Source organism: Vulpes lagopus, chromosome 7 (assembly GCF_018345385.1).
Source record: "Vulpes lagopus strain Blue_001 chromosome 7, ASM1834538v1, whole genome shotgun sequence".
Taxonomy (NCBI): domain Eukaryota; kingdom Metazoa; phylum Chordata; class Mammalia; order Carnivora; family Canidae; genus Vulpes; species Vulpes lagopus.
Window position 1 is genome coordinate 58,948,164 of NC_054830.1, and position 18,019 is coordinate 58,966,182.

Here is an 18,019-nt window from a genome sequence, read left to right on the forward strand (position 1 = left end):
GGCACACACCCGGTACACACCCAGTACACACCCAGTGCACACACCCAGCACACACCCAGTACACACCCAGTGCACACACCCGGCACACACCCAGTACACACCCAGTGCACACACCCGGCACACACCCGGCACACACCCAGTACACACCCAGTGCACACACCCGGCACACACCCAGTACACACCCAGTACACACCCAGTGCACACACCCAGCACACACCCAGTACACACCCAGCACACACCCAGTGCACACACCCAGTACACACCCAGTACACACCCAGCACACACCCGGCACACACCCGGCACACACCCAGTACACACCCGGCACACACCCAGCACACACCCGGCACACACCCAGTACACACCCAGTGCACACACCCAGCACACACCCAGTACACACCCAGCGATTGTAAGGCAGGTGCAGTGACTGAGAAAGGGACTCAGACCCACCGGCCTGAGCGCAGGCTGGATCCCCCGGGACCCTCTCAGAGCCCGTCTACCTTAGGGGACGGGAAGGAGGGGAGACGTTGTTTCTAGCTCCCTTACAACGCGGCCTCCTTTGGAAGGCTTCGCCGTTCCTGAGGTCCTGGCTGCTGCGTGAGGGCAGACTCCGGTTATTGCCCGGAGCGTTGATAAAAGGCGGGCAGGAGGGCATCATTTCAGTGATTCTGGGAGGAAAGCGCCCGGCCAGAGACCCTCATGACATGAAGAGCCCTGGGCCGGGAGTCAGAGGGCAGTGCCGTGGATGGGAGGGCCCTGGGGTTCCGGCCAGGACACTCGGGGTGCCTGCTGCCTCTCAGCTGCCCTCTGGAATGACGTGGTCTGATGGTGGCCCGAGGGCCACAGGGTGTGGATCCGATCCGGCTCTGTAACGAAGGTGCAGGGAGGGCCCTGCCCGTCAAAGGCCTTTTCCTCCTCTAGATCTTGGCTTATTGTCTGTGGATGCCAGGGTTGCAGGCCTGATTCCTGAGCCCCTTCCCGTCTCATATTTGCTCTTGCTGCTCCTGTGAAACGTCTGCTCCTCCAGGACTGAGCTTCCTTACACCCAGGCCTCAGAAACCAGCATGAAATCGGCACAGCTGTTTCAGAAAAGTTCAACAAAGAGCATCTAAAAAATATATATATATAACATATATAATATATATTATATATAAATGATAATATATATTATATTTTTTAAAGATGCTTTGTTGAACTTTTCTGAAATATATATATATATATATATATTTTTTTTTTTTTTTTTTCCCCCAAAAGTAACCTCTCCACCCAACATGGGCTCAAGCACAGGACTCTGAGATCAAGAGTCTCATGCTCAAAAAAAAAAATAAATTAAAAATAAATTAAAAATAAATAAAAAATTAAAAAAAGAGTCTCATGCTCTCCCGATTGAGCCAGCCAGGGCCCTTCGGCAAAGAGCATCTTAGTTCTAAAGGCCTGGACTTTTCGGGGGGGCCCAAGGAGTCAAGTGGCCACTCCTGCCTCTCTGCCAGTGCTGGATGCAAGGTACCCACTCCAATGACAGGTATGCACTCTAATGAAGGGGTGGGGGGGTCCTCAAGAAGGGTGAGGTTGTGCAAGCGGGTCAAGGAGACTCCTCTGAGAGTCTAGAATCTGTGGATATTGAACCCCAAGGACACTGCGCTCTCCTGCACTCGACCCACTATGTAAGAAGAAAAGGTGCAGGAGAATCAGACGTGTTCCAGTGTTGTTTGCATGTTTTCTCTGGGCAGACTTTGGCTCAACTTCCTAGACAGGGTTTTATTTGACCTTGAGCCCTATAAGATAGATATTGTGGCCCTAATTCTACAGAGGAGGGAGTTGCGACACGAGCCGCCAAGCGACTCGTCCAAGGTTATAGAGCTAGAAGGGCCCGCGTTGTACACAGAACTCTATGCCACACCGATATCTTTCCTAATAATAGCAGTAAAAGATAATCAAAGTTGAGGAAGCTCAGTGAGCATTGGACTTGCGGATTAAACAAATGGCCATAAACCCTAGTTCTTCCATTTATTGGCTTGGTGACCTTGGGCAAGCCACCTGACTTCTGTAAGTGACGGTGTGCTGACCCATGTGGAGATGGTCACTCCTACTTTGCAGTATAAGGACTAAAAAAGGGCTAATGTACACGGAGTGGCCAGCACCGCCTGCGCTGGTAAGTGTTGGTCGGCAACATACTATCTAATATTATCACCACTGCTGTTGGTCCATCCTCCCTCCAGAGTGACTGCAAAGTTCAAGTGAGATAATGATAGTGAAAGCTTGTGTTCTGCACCTGTCAGCGATCCCCTTTATCACGATTCCAGCAATCTAAGGGCAAGAGTGACTTTCGAAGCTTTGGCCCCATTCGTCCCCCGGTGGCTCACATTCTTTGCTTTACGGCCAACACTGATGACGAGCGAGGGTTTGACTTGGTGCCCACTCTGAATGACGCCCTTCAGTAGGTCTCCGAGAACTGCAGCAAATGCATTTCTGAGCTTATTTTTAGCATCTTCTGGAAGGACTTTGAAGCGGGACTTCAACACTTGGCTTCGTTGTTTGGGGAAGGTGCTTTGCACTTAATGTGAGTTTATGACTCAGGACTTTCTCTCACCATCCTGAGACACCGCGGAGGTGGGTCAGGGATGTGGCTGGCCCACCTACGCCCAGAGCCAGGTGAATTCTCTTGTTGGTGGTTCCCCACTGAAGGGCCATGTGTTTGTTGTAAACGGATATTTGGAAAACACAGGGGCACCTGGCTGCCTCAGTCAGTAAAGCAGGTGATTCTGGACCTCGCGGTCGGGACGGAGCCCCACTTTGGACATAGAGATCACTTAAAAATAAAATCTTAAGGGGCGCTTGGGGGGCGCAGTCGGTTCAATGTTTGGCTCTTGACTCTGGCTCAGGTGTTGATCTCAAGGTCATGAGACTGAGCCCCGTATCAGCTCCGCACTGAGCATGGAGTCTGCTTGGGATCATCCCTCCGTCTGCCCCTCCCCACCTCAAAGAAATAAACAAATATAAAGAAAAATAAGATCTTAAAAAGTTTTTGGAAAATGCAAGAAAATATGAGAAGAAACCTTTACCCACAATGCAAACATTCAGAGACAAAGATTATTCCTATATTGGTGTTTTTCCTTTTGGTCTTTTCTACATATGTCCTACATAATTGAGATCATAGTATAAACAGTCCCCCCCCTTTTTTTTACATTTTTTTAAAAGTAGACTCCACACCCAGTGTGGAGCCCAATGCAGGGCTTGAACTCCAGACCCTGAGATCAAGATCTGAGCTGAGATGGAGTCAGACGCTTACCGGACTGAGCCACTGCGTCGCCCTATCCTCTATTTTTTTAAAATATTTTATTTATTTATTCATGAGAGACAGAGAGAGAGGGGCAGAGACACAGGCGGAGGGAGAAGCAGGCTCCCTGCAGGGAGCCCGATGCGGGACTCAATCTCAGGACCCCAGGGTCATGCCCTGGGCCAAAGGCAGACGCCCAACCGTTGAGCCCCCTCCGGGTGTCCCTCATAGGACTATTTTTAGAGCAGTTTTAGGTTCAGGGAAAATTTGAGAGGAAGAGACAGAGATTTCCCATATACACTCTGCCTCCGCACAAGCACAGCCTCCCCAGCTTTCGACATCCCCCACCAGACTGGTCCATCTGTTACAAGTGATGAACCTACAGTGACACGTCGTAGTCACCCCAGGTCCGTACCTTACACGGTGGTTCACTCTCAGCGTTATATTTTATGGGTTTGGACAAATGTGTAATGATACGTATCCATCATTATAATATACCGTACTGTCTCCATAGTTTTCCCTTTTTCAGAACATCCCGTACCTGGAATCATATAGAATGTGATTTGCTTTGCATTTACTATTCCGTCATATCTTTTCATGGATTGAGAGCTCATTTTTTTCCTAGCACTGAATAATATTTTATTGTCTGGATGCACCCCAGCTTATTTATCCATTCACCTACTGGCGGACATCGTGGCTGCTTCCAAGTTTGGGCAATTATTATTTTTTTTCAGGTTTTATTTATTTGTTTGAGGGAGAGAGAGACAGACGGCACGAGCCCAGGAAGCGGCAGAGGGAGAGGGAGCAGCAGGCAGGGAGCGAGGTGGGGCCAGATCCCAGGACCCCAGGGTCACGGCCTGAGCCGAAGGCAGAGGCTCGACGGCCCAGGTGCCCTCACTTTACACTCTTAAGGCACTTCCTCACCAGCAAGTATTATCAATTTCTAAAAATTCTTGCCTGAAATTCAGGTTAAAAAAAAATTAACTCATTGTTTCAATTTGCGAGTCTTTGATTACTTAAGTTGAATATACAGCATTTCGTGTTTTTTAGACATTTGTACCCCCCCCCGTGTGAGTTTTGTTAGTGCCCTTTGCTGGGCAGACTTGTTAACAGCGGCCCCAATAATCCTAAAGTTGTCTGCAGATGATGCCAGAGCTTGCATTTGGCCACATCTGACAGGAGGCCAGGCTCCGGCAGGATTAGAAATTGTCCGTGTCAGCATTGCTGTTTCAGTGAAACAGAAAGGGGAAAGTTTCCATGTTTTATTGGAATCTGGGAGATGAAGTTATTTTGCTGAGCCGCATCTATTTTTTTTTTTTTATTATTCTTTCTCTTCTTTTCATACTCTTCAAAGCTGCTCTTTTCTTAAATCCTGCTTGTAGAAGGGGGTAAAATGTGGTACGTATGTGTCCTTTTTTTTCAGCATATGTCCACCCACCTACTATGTGCAACACATAGTGGCCTCGAGAATGGATTGTGGAGTCTTGAGGAGAGCCTGGGCTTTGGACTGGCTGGAGCTTGGGCAAATCCCTTCACCTTTCAGAGGTCGGCAGTGTGGGGACGGCCCTACCTTTTGAGAATAAATACGTTATGAATGCAAAACTGCATTCATACAGTGTTTGCCATTTGGCGAGGCTCCATTTAGTTCAACAAACAATTTCTTTTTTTTTTTTTTTTTTAAGATTTATTTATTTCTTTGGGGAGGGGGAAGAGGGAGAGAGTCTCAAGCGGAGTCTGTGCTGGGTGCAGAGCCGGACCTAGGGTTCGATCCCATGACCCCAAGACCACAACCTGAGCTGAAACCAAGAGTTGAGTCGCCCAACGCACTGCACCACCCGGGCGCCCCTCCTCAAACAATTCCTGAGCCATCCTGTGTGTGTGACACGGTGCTAAGTACTGGGTACACAAAAGGAATCCGATAGGGCACTTTATAGCGTCCGCATTGCCTACAGGAGAAAGCTCATGCTGCTCCTCTGCTCTGACGAGTCCTCTCTGACCCCTGCCGTTCCGCGGCCCCCTCATTATCAGGTCTAGTGGCCCCATAGGTCATGGGTGGGTTGACAGCTCCCCTGAGAGCCCTGGGTCTTAGCCACAGTTCTGGAGCAGCAGGGAAAGTGCCAGCCAACGTTCTATTACACGCAGAGTCAGAGCTATAATTTCCCCCCCTCTTTTCTTCTTAACATTATATCACAATCATTTTCCCTTTACAGCACAGTTGTTAAGGGAGCTACGATAGCTGCCAGCCTCAGCTTGATTTCTGAGGCTCTATCCCTTGCTAAGTATCTTTGGGCTTAACCTGTCTGTGCCCTAGTTTCCTTATCTGTAAAATAAGGATAATAATAGTGCCTTCTTCCTGGGGTTCTCTTTAGGATTAAACAGAACATTTCACGTGTAGCTCTTGGTGTAACGTCTAGCACACAGTAAGAGCTCAATGGGCTCTTATGACTGTTTACTATATTGTCTTCAGAGCCACCCTCTAATGACTTTATATGATGAAATTGAACAGACATAATAATACCTTTGATAGTGGGTATGTAAGGTGTTTCTGATTTTTAAATTTTATTTGAGAGAGAGAGAGAGTAGGAGAGAGCCTGAAAGGGGAGGCGGGCAGAGGGAGAGGAAGAAGCAGACTCTGCTGAGCAGGGAGCCCAATGATGACGTGGGGCTTCGTCCCAGGACCCTGGTATCATGATCTGAGCTGAAGGCAGCCACTTAACCGACTGAGCCACCCAGGTGCCCCTAGTGTTTCTGATTGTTTTTTTTTTAAATTTTTATTTATTTATGATAGTCACACAGAGAGAGAAAGAGAGAGAGAGAGAGAGAGAGAGAGAGAGAGGCAGAGACACAGGCAGAGGGAGAAGCAGGCTCCATGCACCGGGAGCCCAACATGGGATTCAATCCCAGGACTCCAGGATCGTGCCCTGGGCCAAAGGCAGGCGCCAAACCGCTGCGCCTCCCAGGGATCCTTGTGTGTTTCTGATTGTTAAACATAAACTATCATTAATAAGATGTTAATTTTTTCTAAAAGATTTTATTTATTTATTTGAGAGAGAGAGAGAGAGAGAGAGGCAGAGGGAGAAGCAGACTCCCTGCCAAGCAGGGAGCCAGACATGGGACTTGATCCTGGGACTCACTCCAGGATCATGACCTGAGCCAAAGGCAGATGCTTAACCGACTGGGCCCCCCCCCCTCCAGGTATCCTTTACTCCTAAGAGATTAAAAAAACAAGTTATCTTGTGATTTAGAGGTAGAGCAAACAATTTAAAGAATTAAATGTTGAAAGAATGGTCAGTCATAGACCTAAACTGTCTTTCAAAATAATTCAACTTCCTGGGCCAGTCCCTGTCCGGGGCAGAGTGCTGGCCGGGATCACTCTGGTTAAGGACTTGCCGTCTCTTTCTGTGAATCTGCAGGCAAAGAAGCTGCACCAGCTCTTCCCCCTGCTGCCCGGGAGTCTCTGATCTGGTGCATCTTAGGGCCGGCCCAGCGCTTCTGGGCTATCACTGCACAGCTGGCAGGGCGGCTGTCAGGCCATGTCACCTGGTGGGGAGGCCGACGCAGAGGTTCTGTTGTGTCCTCCAGCCCACAGGCTCCCGGTTAGCCCTGGGATAAAGGAAAGATCAGCCCGCCCTGGGGGGCGCCTCCTGTCCACCAGGCCGGGAAACAGCTGCCCCGTTCTCGGCTGAGCCCAGCGAGGCAGAATCTATTGACCCCACTTTATAGATGAGGAAACCGAGACTCAGGAAGGCAAGAGATTCCCTCCGGGCCTCACGTCCGGCCCAGCCCTGGGCCAGCCCTGCCGGACTCTGTGTTCGCGATGGGACGGAGGGAACAGCCCGGGGGGGGGCCCTGGGGACGGAGGGAACAGCCCGGGGGGGGGCCCTGGGGACGGAGGGAACAGCCCGGGGGGGGGGGGGCCCTGGGGACGGAGGGAACAGCCCGGAGGGGGGGGGGCCCTGGGGACGGAGGGAACAGCCCGGAGGGGGGGGGGCCCTGGGGACGGAGGGAACAGCGGGGGGGGGGGGGCCCTGGGGACGGAGGGAACAGCCCGGGGGGGGGGCCCGGGGACGGAGGGAACAGCCGGGGGGGGGGGGCCCGGGGACGGAGGGAACAGCCCGGGGAGACAGACGCCCCCGTGGCGGGTTCTGGTGCCGGGCCGGGCCGATGCGCGCCTGCGGGAGGGGGAGGCCGGTGGGCAGCCCCGGTTACCGCCTTTACCTGTTTCTGAGAACCTTCCTTGGTCCTTTCAGGGAGAGGCTGATCCACGGACAAAGGGCGGTGGGCGGGGGGGGGGGGCAGGGGGTTAACCGCAGGGTCCGGGGCGGGGTCCGGGCGCCGGGAAGGGGGCGGGGGGGGGACGGGCCTGTGCACCTGCGCCCCGGAGAAGTGCAGGCGGGACGCGCATCTGCACCTGCTCCACCGCGCGCAGCGCCTCGGCCGGGCCCCTCCGGGGATGGCGGGAGCCGACCCCGACGCCCCTCGGCCCCGCCTGCGGCCACCGCGCGCCCTCCGCGCCCTCCCGCCGCCGGACACACGCCCGAGGCCGCGCACGACGAGCCCCGCCCGGCAGGCCCCCCCGCGCCCCGGGCAGCCGCTGCGCTCGGGCCGCCGGAGCCCCGGGGCGGGTCCCCCGCGGCAGGTGTCGGCCCGCGGCCTCAGTTTCCCCGCCCCCCCCCCGCGCCCCATTGTCGAGCAGGGCGGGGGCGCCCGGAGCCGACCTCGCCCCGGGGCAGCAGCAGCTCGGGCCGCCGCGCGGGGCGCGTCCTTTGTCTGCTCCGCCGCCGCCGCCGCCCGCGCCCCGCGCCCGCTCCCCGCTCCCCGCTCCCCGCTCCCCGGGCAGACAAAGCCGCGGCCGCCCGAGCCGGGGCCGCAGACGCGCCCGCGCCGCCCCCCGCCCGCCCGGCCCCGCCCCCCGCCGCCCGCCCGCCCATTGGCCCGCGGGGACCGCCCGGGGGCGGGGCCCGGGCGCGTCACGTGGGCCGGCGCGGGCGCCCATTGGCCGGCGCGGCCGCCCGTCGCGGGGGGCGGGCCGTGCGCGCGGGGCCGGGCGCTGCCTGCGCGCTGGGGCCGCCCGCGGGGCCGGCCGCCTGTCAGAGGGAGGAGGCGATGCGCGCGGCGGCGGCGGCCCGGGTGCGGGTGCGGGCGCGGGCGCGGGTGCGGGCGCGGGGACGGCGGGATGCCCGAGCGGCCGACGCCACGACCGCGTGAACGCACGGCGGAGCCCCGCGCGCCATGAGGAGCCTGCCGGGCCTGCGCGCCGTCGCCCTGCTCTGCTGCGCCGCCGCCGCCGCCGCCGCCGCCGCCTCCGTCTCGGCGGGGACCGGCCCGGGCGGCGCGGGGCGGGCCGCGGGGCAGGTGGACGCGGCGCGGGGCCCGGGGCCGGGGAGCTCGCCCGGCCGCCCCGCCTCCCCGCCGCCCCCGCCCCCGCCCCCCTCGCCGCGCGCCGCCGCGGCCCCCGCGGACCCCGACCCCGGCCCCGGCCCAGACCCCGGCCCAGACCCCGGCCCCGGCGCCGCCCCGCCCACGCCCCGGCCGCCGCCCCGCGCCCCGGCCCCGACGCCGACCCCGACGCCGACCCCGACCCCGGCTGCAGCCCCGGCTCCGGCTCCGACCTCGGCCGCGACCCCGGCCGCGACCCCGACTCCAGCCCCGGCCGCGACCCCGGCTCCGACCCCGACCTCGGCCGCGACCCCGGCTCCGACCCCGACCTCGGCCGCGACCCCGGCTCCGACCCCGACCTCGGCCGCGACCCTGACCCCGACCGCGACCCCGACCGCGACGGGCCCGCCGCCCGCCGACCTCCCGCCCGCCGCCCCCGGGGCGCCCCCCGCCCCCGCCGCACCTGCCGCACCTGCCGCACCTGCCGCCGCGCCCCCAGGTGAGTCCCCCCCAGCCGGGCCCCCCCCCCCCCCCGGGCGCCTGCGGAGACGCGGCTCCCCGCCCCCGGCCGACCCCGCGGCGGCCGCTCGGGGAAGTTGGAGGCGGCGGCTCCGGCCCAGGGTCCCCCCCCCCCCCCCCCCCCCCCGCGCACCTGTGCAGGCGCCCCCGCAGGTGGGCCACGGGCTGGGCGTGCGCCGGGAGGGCCGCTCGAGGCCAGGGAAGGGAAGGAAAGAGCCCGCGTGACCCGTGATCTCCCTGCAGACGGGCGGGCTCGGCGGCCCGCGGACGGGCGTGTTCGTGGGCGCACGCGGGGACCGGGCAGACCCTTCCCGCGCCGCGACGTGCAGGCCCGCGTGGGGCAGACCGAGCGGCGGCGCCCGCCCCACCCGAGAGGGCCCAGCCCGGGGGTCGGGTCGGGTCGGGGTCGGGTCGGGGTCGCGGCCCGAGTCTGCCTCCGGGCTCCTCTTCCTGCTGCCGGAAGCAAAGCCGCAGACAACTCCTGTTCTCGCCTCCTTTTCATGGAAGCGGGCCTGGAACCAGCGGTCGACGCGCCCGTCAGGCCCAGGGGGAGCTCCTGGACTCCCCGGCCCGTCAGGGCGCGCAGATGGGCCCACGCTGCGGCCGGGCTGGACCCGGGCTGGACCCGGCTGGACCCGGCTGGACCCGGCTGGCGGGTCTCGGACCTGACCCCAGACTCGGCCGTGCGCTTGCAGGGTCAGGCCGCGCTTGGACCATCCTTGAATTTGTAGAGACTTTGCCCGCATGATCGTGAGCCTTAACACCGTCCTGAGTCCTGGGTCGGAGCTTGGCGTTGACATCGGTAGGAATGTAGATCATCCGACCATAAAAAGCTAAGTTTGCGTCTCTTGTAGCTGGAAGGAGTATATGAACTGGCCGGATTTTGACTGTGACCTTTTTTGGCTTTGGTGTAGAGAGATTGACATCTTCCTAAGAGACGAAGCGCAGTGGCTCCGAGTGTGGACTCCGGTTTGAGTCCTGGCTCTGCCCCTTATTAACCGTGTCATCTTGGGCAGGTCACCGAACCCCTCTTCAGCTGCGAGACCAAGACAATAATAGTCCGTACTTCGCAGGATTGCTGCAAAGATGAACTAAGTTAATACATTTATGGTGCTTAGAACAGTTCCCGGCGCAGAGCAAGCACCACGTGTGTGTTATTCTAAAGACTACAGTTGTTTTTTTTTTGAATTTTTATTTATTTACGATAGTCACACAGAGAGAGAGAGAGAGAGAGAGAGAGGCAGAGACACAGGCAGAGGGAGAAGCAGGCTCCATGCACCGGGAACCTGACATGAGATTCGATCCCGGGTCTCCAGGATCGCGCCCTGGGCCAAAGACAGGCGCCAAACCGCTGCGCCACCCAGGGATCCCTAAAGACTATAGTTTTTGTTGTTCTTTTTTGTTTGTTTGTTTGTTTGTTTTTGTTTTTGTTTGTTTTTTTGTTTTTAGAGACCTAATAGTAATGTGATAATTTTGTTGTTGTTGCAGTAAAATATAATAGAAAAAGGATGAATTAGATTTTCTAGTTTGAAGCACACAGTAGCAGTTAGTAGCAAGATCACTTATTTTGAATGATTACTATATGATAAATAAGTCTGCGTACTTGATGGTGTTTTACCTTTATGATTTTTGTATTGTTGGTTTTAAATCACAGACCTTTACTTCCAAACAATACAACCAACCAGCAGTCTACAAAGGAAAAAGTGAAAGTCACTCCTTTACCGCTTCCTAATTCCTGTCAGTCCCTAGAGGTTACTACTGTTAACAGTTTGATCTCTTTTCAGACATTTTTCTGGGCGTATATGAACATACGTACACAGAGGGTTTTTAAAAATAGTTATAAGAGCTCAAAATAACTCTACACGTACCGTTTTACAGCTTGCTGTATGCGCTTACCGATATATTGTGAACTTTTTGCCCCCCCATGTCCGTACTTAAGATCTACCTTATTCATCTTGACAGTCACATTTTTCGGTATAAAAATAATGTGATTTTTAAAAGCCAATCCCTTATGTACAGACACTTAGATTGCTTCTGGGATTTGCTTTAAAAAGCCCAGAGAAGAATGTGTTCTTGTTAAGTCCATCACGGACGTGTTCTCCAGTCCTTCAGCTGAAGTTTTGAAGGAGCCAACTGCACGTGGAGTAAAGCTGGATTCGTCGATACGGGCCGTCTGAGCTGTTCAGGCTTTAGTCGGGCTCCGTGGACTAGCGGGTACCTATGTCTGTCGTGGTCCTTGGTGGTGAAAGTTTTAGAAGGCTCTAGAAGGCTGTCCAGCGTCGGTGGCTCTCCTGTGTCTTCGCTCCGACACAGCTCATACTTGCCGTGTGTGTGAATTCTCGGTGGGCTGCCTGCGTCTGGTCCTCAGCGGCTGACCTGAGCTCTGTGGGCCTGTCGACAGGTGGCTTTAGCTTTAGGGTGTGACACGATCGGGGCTGGCCTTTTGATCTGAGCACGGGGTCCAGTCTGCTTCCAACGGTACACGCGTCTGGCTGATCTTGAGAGACCTCGTTTGCCTTGCAGAGTTGGCTCCCCTGGCATCTGGGAAGATGGGGTTGTGCTGGGTGTTTATTTTAGTGATCTGTGAGGACTGAATGCCCTTGATGATACATTATGGCCTGGACGGGTCTTCTAGCCGCTCTTTGACTTAAGAAGGATTTCTTTCATAGAGGCCTACCTGAGAGCTCTTTCCTGCCCCTCAATTAGGGCCCTCTTTTGTTTATAAGGACCTGATCTGCAAACTGAAACTAATTGCCCAGCAAACAGGCACTTTCCTCCCACAGGCTTGGCAAAACATTTGGCTGATTGGTTGGCTGGGTAGGCATTTAGGAAGAGTTGAGGGAGGGGCTGTGATGCCAGAAAACGGTAGTTACCAGAAGGGACTAAGGTGATGACAAATGTTTGATTCTTAAAGCTACGGGCCTTTAGGGCTAGACACCACTACCTCCTAGCGTGGCCCCACATTTTAAGAAATACTTCCAAGAGTTAGCTGAAATCTCTCTCTGCTGTTAACACCGACTGGCCGTGGCTGTGCCCTGTGGGGCCATGCACAAGTCCGCTCCCTCTGTGCCAGGACTGTTCTTCAGGACTTTGGGATGTGACCCCGTGCTCTCCGAGTCTGGAGCACCTAGCTTCAGCTCCCTCAGCTGTTCTTTACGTGACATGGTGTTGGATTTCCCCACTGTCCTGGTCACCCCTCTTCTGGGACTTTTTCAGTCTTCCTGCATCTCTCTCAAAGTGTGGAGCTGAACACAATACTGCAGATGTGTCCTGACTAGCTTGCGGTAGGGAGGGCACTTACCTCGTTCCTTCTGGATGCTGCACTGCTGTTGATGTAGTGGGTTCCTAATCACAGTAGCGTTCTTGGCAGCCACATTATGATGTTGACTCATTGAGTCCATTAAGATAACTAGGCCTTTTTTAAACAAACAAAACAAAACAAAACAAAACATGTACTAGATGAGTGTTTCTTCATTCCGGACTGGGAAATTCTTGTTATTTTCTAAAGTATGAACGGAGACGTTTGCCAGGCGTGTAGATTTATTGTGTGAGATTCAAGCCGTCCTTTTAGATCCCAAGTCTGTCGGTGTACCCCACCCAGTTTATTCACATTCACCTACAGGGTGTTCCTATAGACAGAGTCTAAGGACAAGTTAGAGCAGGTTATTCTTACCTCATTGGGGAGAGTAAATTTATGGATGATAAAATAGTTTGGAAGGGAAAGAGTAATAGTTTAGTTCTCAAGGGTCTCTTCTAGCTCAAAGTTCTGCGATGATTTGGTTTGCATGATTCAGGACCACATTAATGCCCCCAAAGAGCATTAATCACTTATTTATGATCTAAGTTAAGAGAATAGGCTTTGTTTAAGCAAGCCTTAGAATTTAGAGCTGGAAAATTCTGACTAATAGGACATGTACGTAAAATATCATGAATGGATTTCGTTTGAAAGGAACAAACTGGGTGTACAGGGCCCTCCTAACTGTACTGAGTACAGTTTTCTTCATCCTACAGTTCTCTGCTCTAGGTACAGAGCGTTATTTGCTTGTGGTTCTTTAAGAAGATGCCGTTCATTTTAGGCACATAGAAATTGTTCAGGCTCCAATGTAGGTCCACGATCTTTTATCCAAAACCTGTGGGCTGGATGTGTTTCAGAATTTAGATCTTTTTTTTTTTTTTTCCTGGATTTTAGGAAGTTAATATTGTGTGAGCTTAATTAAGTGAAGTCTGGGGCAGCATCCTATGATCTAATACATGAAGATATTTGTAGCAGAAATGCCTGTATATTTACAGTGAGTGGGATAACTAAAGGCTGTAAATAGCCCTGCATTTGTTTGGGTCAGGTTTTGCTGCCAGAGTTGAAAAAATTGGGGGTTTTGGGTAGTTGGCATCAGGTCGGAGGGCTTATGGACCACTGTAACAGTAATTGCAAACACGTACGTCCTTTTGGTCCAGGCAGTGTTCTGAGTGCCTTACTTACATCAATTTATTTAATCCTTACAACAGTTAGGTACAGTTGAGTCAGATACTATTATTATCCTCGTCTTGTAGATAAGGAAACGGGGGCTCACAGAAGCCCAGTTACAGCAGATCGTAGATTCAAACTTAGTCACACTGGCTCCAGAATCTGTATTATTGGCATTTAAGGATATAGTTACAAAGAAGAGAAGAGAAGGAAACTATTTTGCTAAGAATTATTGGTTCTTGGATACTAATCTGAGAAAATTCCTACTGTTCTACTAGCATTTACTCCCTTCACTCCATTGTATCTATTCATTCACCTCTTTGGATTTTGTTTTACAACTGTGGTTTTAAATTGTAGTTCTAGTTCTTCCTTTGATTAGATTTTAATATGGTCTATGATAGAGATGTTTGTCTGTAGTCTTTTTTAGGACCAGGCCCAGGGACTTCTCAAATTTACTGTATCTTATTCTTGGCCTAAGTGCCTAGATTTCTGTAGAAATTCCTTGGTCTGATTTGTTTTTGGAACAGCATAGTTAAGCACCATAATGTTAGTTTCAAATCTTCTGAATTATGACCCCAGGAAGCCTTCTGGCTAATTGAAAATTTACACATTGAAATAATCTGACTAGGTCTTTTTATCTTGTTTTTTTTTTTTTTTTCAAACCCATAAAATTAAAGTGTGCATTACATTTCATCTCAGCGTTTCAAAACATGTATATATTAACTTCCAGACGTCCTGGCACCCTTATAAAAAGAATGGAGGAAGAGTATCACAGTACTGTTTTTACCGATGGGTAAATTATGGGTAGAGAGGTTACTGCTCTAGGGCACTTAATAGATCAGAAGAGAATAGAAATATAAGACTCGTTTAGCTGAAAGACAGTGTTAGATGATATTTTTAGTTATAAATAGCTTTAATTCATGCTTTTTGCCTTGATCTTGATTTGTTGTTTATTTACTGTAGATGTGGTATAAAAATCTTTATTTCTAACGTTGAGATTATGTTACAGGCACGTTTTCTGTGGTCGCTTAGTCTCTTTTAAAGTATACATTTTGGTTTATCTGTTTTTCACTGGAAACAACACCCAGACTACATTAGTAACTTTGAAGGGATATTTTTAAAAATTGTGATGAAAAAGATAATGTTTGGACACATATGTGTTTGGAACACAGCAAAAGATGATCTGAAAAATTATCCTTGTAGATGTTGCTTCTAAGTACATGTGATAAATTTGTGTCAACATAATCCTTGTGGTAATGCTACTGTTTCACAGATAAGTATTACTGTCACAAGAAATCTCTCCCCATTATTTTTACTTCATTAAGGGGAAAAAAAACTCTCCTCTGTTTTCCTTGCTCATTTTTTCACTTTAAATTCCTCTATATGTCCCTCTCATTGTTGTCTTTTATTCTTAGCCCCATCCATTCTTTCATGTTCTTTAAGGAATCAAATTATCCTCTCTATTTAACAATTTACCACTTTGTCCTCCTTCAGTGCCTCCTCAAAGCCCAATTCTTCCAAGAAGTCTTTCTGGAGGAACAAAAGATGTCCTTGAAGATGTCCTGGTAACAGGGTGCACAGGGTTGAACACTTTGCACTCTGAACAAAACCTGTCTGTCTTTCTCTGTGACTTTGACTTTTTTCCCTATGCATTTGTTTTTTAGTCTATTTAATTTAGATCATTAAGCCTATTTGAGAAGAAAGTGTCATAATTTATATAGTATTCAGGACATGATATTAACTCTCTCTTTATGAAAATAAGGAGAGAAAAGTTTTTCTTTTTGCTCTGGGCTGTTTTTTTTTTTTATTGCCTAGATTTTGTTTTTCTTTCTTCAACTGAGGAACACTACAGAAAAAACCGTCATCACAGAAGTTATCTGCTTCAAAAAAAAAATTAAGTACTTTGAATAAGTAGCAAATTTATTTTTCTACTTGTAAATAAAATGTTTTTACTGGGTAGGTGGATTTGGGCTGCATACCAATATGGAAGGTTTAATTTGGTTGAGAAATAAATGTTTGATCATTTGAATGACAGAATTTCCTTTGTAGAAATCTAATTAAGGTTAGTGAACAGACTGATTCCAATAATTAACAAGTGTGCAGTACTTTACAGTTTACAAGGTGTTCTTGGAGTCTCCAAGATTTTGACATCCATATTTAGTTGAGTTCTGGGTAGTACATGAGTGAATAAAGGCTTAACTTCTTTTCCTCTGTTAGTACTTTAATTGGTGAATACTGACCAATCTTTACAGGTATTTGGTGGGTTCACATTTGATATTTTGTATTTCAAACTGTTGTCTTTTAGGTTTATATTGTTAAATATAAATCTTTGACTGATTTTGCCGCCCATAATTAAGGGATGGAAAGACGGTATTTGAGGATGAAGATTTCTTTATATTTTCTTTGCCAGGCACTCTGTGGGTAAAGAGCCTACTAGTCCTTGAAAGTAAGTGTGATGGAGATGACCAGGTGGACTATGGCACTTGATTGGGCGGGCTCATGTAAATTTCCTTTTTTTTCCCCCAGATTGATACATTATTTACTTATTTTCTGGTGTAGAAATCTGTTTGGAATTATCTTAATATACAATTTCAGGTGTATTGCCTCAAATCAGTACGTTAGTTGCAAAGAGATTTGACACTCTCACTTCTCATTTCCAACCTAATATTTTTTTTGTGTATTGTTTTTTTATTGGAGTTCGATTTGACAACATACAGTCTAACACCCAGTGCTCATCCCGTCAAGTGCCCCCTTCCGTGCCCGTCACCCCATCCCCCTGCCCGCCTCCCCTTCCGCAACCCTGTGTTTGTTTCCCAGAGTTAGGAGTCTCTCATGTTCTGTCGTCCTCACTAATTTTTCCCACTCAGTTCCTCTCCTTTCACTATTTCTTATATTCCCCATATGAGTGAGACCATATGTTTGTCCTCCGATTGACTTACTTCACTCAGCATCATACCCTCCAGTCCCATCCACGTTGAAGCAAATCCAACCTAACATTTGACACTTTGGCCGGAATAGTAACTGCTGTTAACTGAGCACATATTATTTATTATATGTCTGCTTACCTATTAGGATTCTTTTCCCCCATACGTCATGTCACTTCACTCTTCAACAATGCAGTTGATATTATTATCCGTGCTTTATGATGGCAAATATAGAGACTCAGAAAGGAAAAGTAGCTTCTTTAGGCACATCAGGCTTATAAAGTCCATGAGGGCAGGGACTTCTATTCATTTTCTTTACAGTTGTGTCCCTAGTGTCCAGCCCAAAACAGATTCTCAATAAATATTTAATGGTTGAATGAGTGAGGAAGAGGGCATGCTTGTTGCTGCACTCTACTTGCAGTATATTCTTGGGGAAAATAACGTAACCTCATGGCCTTTCCCCTTATTTTAGAAGTGAACTCTTCTCCTTTCACGGTTCACTTACAGGACTAGTATGAACCTTACTTAGAGCAAGTATAGAGACTGAGGAGGCCAAGTGGGTCTACTTCTGGGCCCTTCTCCCAACCCTCACCTCTCACCCCTACCCCTACATCATTGCCCTCCCAACCCTCACCTCGCACCCCTACATCATCGCCCACACTTGAATCAGCTCCACTCTCTCTTTTTAAAAACATTTTATTTGAGAGAGCGAGAGAGCAGGAGCAGAGGGGTAAAAGAGTTGGAGAGGCAGACTCCCTGCTGAATCCTGATGTGGGGCTCCATCCCAGGACCGTGGGATCATGGCCTGAGCCAGAGGCAGACACTTAACTGACTGAGCCCCCCAGGTGCCCCAGAATCAGCTCCACTCTCATTTGGTTTAGATACTGGCTTTGTTCTTTCAGTAAAGATTTTTGAAATGGGAATTTTTCTACTCTAAACTCCTGTGATAAAGAAATTAGGGTAATCTCTAAACTATTATGCAGCCTAAATATAATATGTTATTATATTTTGTAGCAATATATATAGGAAAAGAGAAATATACCAAAATGTGAAGTGGCTAAAGCTAACTAATGGGATTATGGGTCATTTAAGTTACCCCTCTGTGTTTTTGTGAATTTTCCAGTTTTCACTTCACAGTAATAAAATAAATGAATAAAATGGAAAAAATGGATAAAAAGTTGTGATAAGCTTGGTAAACTTTTATTTATGTGAGATCAAGTCATGTGATACCAGCAGAGATAGTTTAATTTTTAATTCTTGACATTGACTCAGCAATTGTGATCTGCATCCGAGATATTTGCTTAGTCTCATTGAGTTGTGGTTCTGAAGAAAATAGATTACTGAAGACAATACTCAAGAAAGGAAACTACTCTTGAGGCCTGATAAGTCTTAAACATAGAGTAGAATCGACATATCTAATATCTCTAGGGCAGGTTTAGCTGAGATCTTAGCAGAGGCTGA

At 50.5% G+C, this 18,019-nt stretch overlaps 2 protein-coding genes across 2 annotated transcripts in view; one reads left to right on the plus strand and one right to left on the minus strand.

The window, feature by feature from the left end:
• Positions 1 to 6,193: 6,193 nt before the first annotated feature.
• Positions 6,194 to 8,137, minus strand: LOC121495768 (CASP-like protein 4A2). The gene is made up of 2 exons (XM_041763681.1): positions 7,493 to 8,137; positions 6,194 to 6,877 (listed from the first exon to the last, which is right to left on the minus strand). Exons 1-2 carry the CDS (start codon positions 7,958 to 7,960, stop codon positions 6,872 to 6,874), a joined length of 474 nt encoding a protein of 157 aa, XP_041619615.1. The 5' UTR covers positions 7,961 to 8,137; the 3' UTR covers positions 6,194 to 6,871.
• A 369-nt stretch (positions 8,138 to 8,506) lies between these two features.
• Positions 8,507 to 18,019, plus strand: part of MEGF9 (multiple EGF like domains 9) — a 75,610-nt gene continuing 66,097 nt past the window's right edge. The window contains exons 1-2 of the mRNA XM_041762434.1: positions 8,507 to 8,652; positions 8,797 to 9,152. Of these exons, the coding sequence (XP_041618368.1) occupies positions 8,507 to 8,652; positions 8,797 to 9,152 (502 nt within the window). The remainder of the gene's footprint in view (positions 8,653 to 8,796; positions 9,153 to 18,019) is intronic.

Coding starts and splice junctions, on each gene's coding strand:
- LOC121495768 (XM_041763681.1), bottom strand. CDS start 7,960: ATGGGGCGCGGGGGGGGGGCGGGGAAACTGAGGCCGCGGGCCGACACC.